This window comes from Triplophysa rosa, linkage group LG18, assembly GCF_024868665.1.
Source record: "Triplophysa rosa linkage group LG18, Trosa_1v2, whole genome shotgun sequence".
Lineage (NCBI taxonomy): Eukaryota > Metazoa > Chordata > Actinopteri > Cypriniformes > Nemacheilidae > Triplophysa > Triplophysa rosa.
Window position 1 is genome coordinate 20,190,237 of NC_079907.1, and position 7,136 is coordinate 20,197,372.

General features: G+C 40.8%; 1 protein-coding gene across 1 annotated transcript; it reads left to right on the forward strand.

The window, feature by feature from the left end:
- Positions 1 to 2,508: 2,508 nt before the first annotated feature.
- Positions 2,509 to 7,122, forward strand: LOC130568781 (uncharacterized). Its single transcript, XM_057357830.1, has 3 exons — positions 2,509 to 3,195; positions 3,311 to 3,477; positions 5,518 to 7,122. The coding sequence occupies exons 1-3, from the start codon at positions 2,509 to 2,511 to the stop codon at positions 6,410 to 6,412; spliced, it is 1,749 nt and encodes a 582-aa protein (XP_057213813.1). The 3' UTR covers positions 6,413 to 7,122.
- Positions 7,123 to 7,136: the final 14 nt, after the last annotated feature.

Below are 7,136 nucleotides of genomic sequence, written 5' to 3' on the forward strand. Positions count from 1 at the left end.
TTGCACCCGAAATTGCTCGGTTGTGGTAAAAAATTCCAGAAACGATTCCAGATTTAAGGGGGCCAGTGGGGTGGCCAAGTGTGCTGACACAGGGGCACTGGCCCCCTCTGTTCCCCCCTAGAACCGCCCCTGCTGAACAGTGAAGATGCCAAGAGAGACCTTTTTCCACTCACTGAAAGCTAATGTTTATCCAAAAAGACGCAAGTCGCTTTTCTGAAGGAAAAACTCTGTAAACACTGCGCCACTGCGTGCCTGAGTGTGAATGCTGCACGCGACGCGGGGTCTGTGACAGATGCCTCTGCACCGTGAGTCTCCGCTGACCGCGCATTTTCCAAAACGGACCAGGCATTGTAAGTAAGCTAATGAATGGGAAACACACGTCCCTTTGTGATTGTGTTCAGGGCAGGGGTAGTAGCCTACGATCATGCTCCAATGAAGGGAAATGACAAAACGGGGAATTACAAATTGCCCTATTGTATAAGGTCAAAATGACAGACGGCCTTCAGATTTTTCCGTCACTGGAAAAAAAAATCTGTCAATGACGGAGAATTTTCTGGTAACTCGACCTCTGAGTTTAAATGAATTCTATATCCAGTGCCTATTCGTCTGGGGGCCCTATGCAAACCTTTGTGATTGGCCCTTGTCACAATAGTTAAAATTAGATAATCATAACTGTAAACTATAAGAAATAAAAATAATAAATCATATAACAAATTTAAATGAATTTAAACTGAAAGACAAAACATTAAACTGACAGTAAGAACAATTAAGTATAAAATTAAATTCACACTTTTATTCACATGTAAATAATCCTTTACCTAAAGTAACATGTGGCTCTGGAACCATCTAGCTTTTTACTAACCAAATAAGTGATTAACAAAAATAAAATAAAAATGATAAATATAGTTTACTCAAGAAAGCTAAGCAAATGAAAACACATCAATAATTCTCTAAATGTGATGGCACAAAAATGACATATTATCATGGGCAAACGAAATACAGTGGATTGCAGTGGTGTGCATTATAGCTGAGACTCACATAAAAAGTATTTCTCTGTAAATGCTATGCAAGTTAGAATATTAATGTTCATGGAGAGGGTCCCTAAATTCACGACTATCGAAGGTCCACAGTCAAACCAACTGTATGCCAGTGGACAAATACTAATAATGCTTCATTCCTCCTGAAAAGTGATGAAATTAAAAGCTATTGTATCATGTATACTTGTATGCCTTTGGTATGTCATAGAATAAAGCAAAGAAGCTGTGAAAAGAGATGAATTATTGCTTATTCTACAAAGATATTCTAAAATGGCCTGGACACATTTGTTGGTGCTAATACATAATTGGATTATAGTGATATTTCAAACTAATTAGTTTCTTTAATTAGTATCACACATGTATCCAATCTTGTAATCAGTCATTCAGCCTATTTTAAAAGGAGAAAAGTAGTCACTGTGCTGTTTGGTATCATCGTGTGCACCACACTGAACATGGACCAGAGAAAGCAAAGGATAGAGTTGTCTGAGGAGCTCAGAAAGAAAATAATTGACAAGCATGGTAAAGGTAAAGGCTACAAAACCATCTCCAAGCAGCTCGATGTTCCTGTGACAACAGTTGCAAATATTATTAAGAAGTTTAAGGTCCATGGAACTTTAGCCAACCTCCCTGGGTGTGGCCGCAAGAGGAAAATCCACCCCAGATTGAACAGAAAGATAGTGCGAATGGTAGAAAAAGAACCAAGGATAACTGCCAAAGAGATACAAGCTGAACTCCAAGGTGAAGGTACGTCAGTTTCTGATCGCAGGTCATGGGTCCTCCAACAGGATAATGACACAAAACACACAGCTAAAATCACCCAAGAATGGATAGGAACAAAACATTGTACTATTCTGAAGTGGCCTTCTATGAGTCCTGATCTGAATCCTATCGAAAATCTATGGAAAGAGCTGAAACTTGCAGTCTGGAGAAGGCACCCATCACACCTGAAACAGCTGGAGCAGTTTGCTCAGGAAGAGTGGGCCAAACTACCTGTTAACAGGTGCAGAAGTCTCAGTGATTGCCTCTAAAGGTTGTGCAACAAAATATTAGGTTGGGGTCCCATCATTTTTGTCCATGACATTTTCATTTCTTTAATATTGTAAATAATAATGTTGAATAAAAAAATCAAAAAGCAAAGTCTGATTTCTATTAAATGTGGAATAAACAATGGTGGATGCCAATTACTTTTGTCAGTGTCAAGCTATTTCAGAAAAAATTGTGCATGCTTCGTTTTTGTGGAGGGGTACCAACAAATTTGAGCACGTCTGTAAATATGAATTAACACTTTGTCTGTAAATGCACGTAGTCTGTTGCTTAGACCGGACTTTGCGCTTCATGATACAAAAATAATAATAAAGTAGTATAACCGCATATAGCAAGCACGCTGCAGACTTTGGAGACGGTCCCTAAATTCACCATTATTGACACACTCTGTCATTTTGCATTTCTTCCTTTCACAGTTTTTGCTCCCATGGCAGAAGCAGACGAGTTGTGCGATTTGCTGTTTTTGTGGCTGAAAAAGAGGAAGCAGTGTGCAGAGAAGCTGTTGGCTTTGGCAAAGGAGTTGGAGGATGTACATGAAAAAAGTACAGTTTCTCAAGTGGTCGGATCTGCCACGTCCGTGATTGCACTGTCTACAGCAGGAGTCGTCACTTTACTGACAGGAGGCCTGGCCACCCCTCTTCTGGTTGCCACAACAGTGGGGACGATAGCGGGAGCTGCAGTCGACATCGCTTCCACAGCAATAGAGGCAATCATCTCCGGCAGTACCATGAAGGACGCTAAAAGTATCATCCAAGAAGATGAGAAGATTGGAAAGAACATTCAGGAGGCAATAGAAAATCTGAAGAAGAAATGTGGAGTGCAACAAAATGGCGCTCATGGATCTACAGATGTAGGTAGTGAGGTGGCCACTCAAATTATGTGGGCACTGGCCAGACGAAATAATGTAGATGTGCCTCCGGGCTTTCTCCGAATATTCGTCAGGTCCGCGTTCTTTCAAAATTCAGGTGGACTGCATGCTGCTGCTGCCATTCCCCAAATGTTGATTTTATCTGCTGAAGCATTATGTTTTCAACTGGGCATCGAAGGCTTCGAGGTCGGTGCCAAAGGACTGGGCATGAGTGGTGCAAAAGCTGCTTCTAAAGCAGGTTTTAAGGTATTTCAGTTTTTCAAACCATTTGAGAACTGTTGAGAAATCTGTATTTTACCCAGTATTTCAAATTGACATTAGATTTGATGCTTATTTTGTACATGTGTTTTTATCTGTCTAGTTACTGGGCGTGATTGGTTTGGGCATCTCTCTGTACAGCTTGGTTTCGAGTTGTGAAGAAATGCTAAAGAGCAATCAGCGCACGAAGGCCAGCCAGGCTCTACGAAATGCAGCCAGGGAAGTACAAGAAGGAAGGAGAAACCTGGAAAAACAACTCGACGCAATGAAGTATGATCATTATTATGTTACCTTTCTATTCTGACCACAGTGAAACATGTAAATGGAAAGGTTCACATAAAGAATATAATTATTATTTTACTCCCCATGTACATGCAAATTTATACCTTGGGCTTTGGATATGTGCCTAAAGGACAAATGCACACAAATTTGTCAAAACGCCCATCTTAGTGACTAGCGAGTAGGGATGTAACGATTCACCGTGAGCCGGTTGAAAATCGATTATAATATGTGACGATTCAAATCGGTTGAGGTGTGAACTGAATCGCAATACATTTTTTGAACAGCAGGGGCCGCCATGTTCACTGCAAACCTAAACGTGGACATGCTGATATTTCTTAAATGCAAAAAAATCCAAGAAAAGCACCGACAGTATTAGTTTGTTTATATTAAAGATACTTTTTCTATTATTAATTTGTTATAAAATTGCAGTTTAGTTTTGTTATTTGAAATAAAATAATTTTATTATACAAAGAAACGTGAAGCATTTAAGAAGGCATGCAAGGGAAGTTGTTCATTTCTGATTTGTTTCAACTCATTTTGTAAAAATAAATCGTGAGTAAATCGTGACTAAATCGCATCGTGAGATCAGAATCGTGAATCGCATCGCATCGTGAGCTGAGTGAATCGTTACATCCCTACTAGCGAGTAATAATGTAAACACGGTCAATTTATGTTTTCACCATGAAATCAAAATGGACTTTTTTGTTACATTCATTTTAAATCATTTAAGTATGTACACTTTTTTTTCTTCATGTGCACATCCAAAAAGTTAACCTGCCTTCCTCTGTGTCTCCATCCAATATTCAGGCAGTTTTTAGCCCTCCCTCCAACAACTGAAAAAGATTGCAGCAACTATTGATTAAAGGAATAGTTCGCTTTCGAATGAAGATTTTGTGATTATTAACTCACCGTCATGTCATCCAAGACATCCATGTCTTTATTTCTTCTGTAAACTAATCCAAGGTTGTTGAGGAAAACATTTCCGGATCTTCCTAATGGGGGCAGCCTGATTTAAGGTCCAAATTTCTGTTTCTTCGCAGCTTTAAATGGCTAAATGTGACGCCAGCCGATGAATAAGGGTGCTTTCTAGCGAAACGATTAGTCATTTTCTAAGAAAAATTCTACTTTTTATACTTTTTAACCACAAATACACGGCTTGCACCCAACAGTGTTGTACGTTCACGACTTTTCGTAATACGCTGTCACGTTGGAAAGGTCACGCCACACGCGTCTGACGTATAAGCGGATGTACCGACCCATTGTTTACAAAGTGAACGAGAGAAGTGTGAAAACAAGAACCTGGCTCAAAAACAGAATATGTTTAGCAAAACATCCAGCAACAACGGACTGGTCTTCCTTCTCGCCACTCGTAAACAATGGGTCGAGTTTCATGGCTCAAGTTTCAAACACACATTTTGATAACTCCAAAAGCAGGCAGACGGGTGGTAGTACACACAACTTATCATAACGGTGACCAGACAGACTGGCAGTGTGGGCAAAATGTAAATAGCAAAGCAAATGATATGCTAAATCAAACACAGCTAGGGGCAGTCGTGGCCTAATGGTTAGAGAGTCAGACATGTAATCTGAAGGTTGTGGCAGGAATTGTGGGTGGGGGGAGTGAATGACCAATGCTCTTTTCCACCTTCAAGACACACACACCCAGAGAAGAGGTGGCTGCCCTCGGCTCCGGGTGAGTGTTCACGGTGTGTGTGCACTTGGACGGGTTAAATGCAGAGCACAAAATCTGAGTATGGATCACCGTACTTGGCCAAATGTCGCTTTTACTTTCAGCTGGACACTTACAGCTGAATCAGCGGGAAACATAGACAAAGGAAACTGGAAACTGATGGAAAGCATACTAAAAGTCTGTATTACAAAACTGAAGTCCATGAACTAAAACTAACGAACATAACTGTGACACTTTACAGTATAGGCAAAAATGTCTTCCTCTTTTATATGTAACATTTATATTTGTACTTTGAGTCCTTCCTAAATCATGTTTTTCTCAAACATTTCTCATTACAGCGAAATCACCCAAAAAATGTCGGAACTAAAAAATCTTATCAAGAGCTTGCGGAAATATTCTCTGAGCATGACTGAGATTGGACAGAAAATCATTAATTACATCATTCAATCATGGACGGATCCCGAGGTTGTTTCCTGGCTGAAGACATTACCTCATCAGATTCAGTTTCTAAACCTTCTTCATTTTTTTATAATGAATTTGAATCAGCTTCCAGATCGTCTGAAGAAGAAACGTGGAGGTCACATAGACATTGTGTTTGTGGCTCATGGTGGAATCACGAACGTGCTCATGTCAGCGAGTCTCTTGATGCCTACTCCTAACATTATTGACACTGTTCTCTACTCTCCGTGGAACTGCCTAATTAATGCCTATGCTGCATGTGCAATTGCTGAGGGATGGAATAACACGGAGGGCAGAGATTTTTACAATCTTAATACGAAACAGCCAGCTCTGTTTGAGCCAAACCCCTTGCCCGATTGCTGGAACCACATGCGAACATCTTTCCTACCTGTCCCAGTGATCCTTCTGACCCCTCTGTACCCTGAAGAACAAGCGTGGAAAGAGTTTCAAGCCCTTCAGGGACACATGGACAGAAATGGCCGGGTTATTATTCCATTCTTGGTCCCAGATGACTGTGTAGAAGCATTCAAAGAGACGCCTTTTTATATGTTCATTATTGCACTGTCATACATATTAATGATCAATGAGAAAACAGCCACTGTGCACCTGGCTGCCTGTTTGTGCCGGGGGGGAAGTGAACCAATGCCAGCCGACTGGCGGGCACAGTATGCTTTCACATATGATCAAACCATGATGACCGCGAGAAACAGGGCTTTTATGAGCCGTAGCTTATTGAGAGCCTTTAGGGCAATGTTTGACAGGAATGGAAGATAAATCACTGCCACCTCAAAATAAACATAATTGTATCATTTCTGGCAGTGAAAGCTGAATGTTGATTTTTTTCCCTATCACCACAGGATATTCACTCCACTGACTGCTGGTGATGCTTTAGCAAATAACAAAAAGTGCAAAACTGATAATACTGCCCAGTGCCCACTCCTGTGATTGTTGGTGGTATGGGGGTATTTCACACATACTATATGTTTGTATTACAAATGATCACAAATGATGATATATTTCATGATGTCACTTACACTCACCTAAAGGATTATTAGGAACACCATACTAATACGGTGTTTGACCCCCTTTCGCCTTCAGAACTGCCTTAATTCTACGTGGCATTGATTCAACAAGGTGCTGAAAGCATTCTTTAGAAATGTTGGCCCATATTGATAGGATAGCATCTTGCAGTTGATGGAGATTTGTGGGATGCACATCCAGGGCACGAAGCTCCCGTTCCACCACATCCCAAAGATGTTCTATCGGGTTGAGATCTGGTGACTGTGGGGGCCATTCTAGTACAGTGAACTCATTGTCATGTTCAAGAAACCAATTTGAAATGATTCGAGCTTTGTGACATGGTGCATTATCCTGCTGGAAGTAGCCATTAGAGGATGGGTACATGGTGGTCATAAAGGGATGGACATGGTCAGAAACAATGCTCAGGTAGGCCGTGGCATTTAAACGATGCCCAATTGGCACTAAGGGGCCTAAAGTG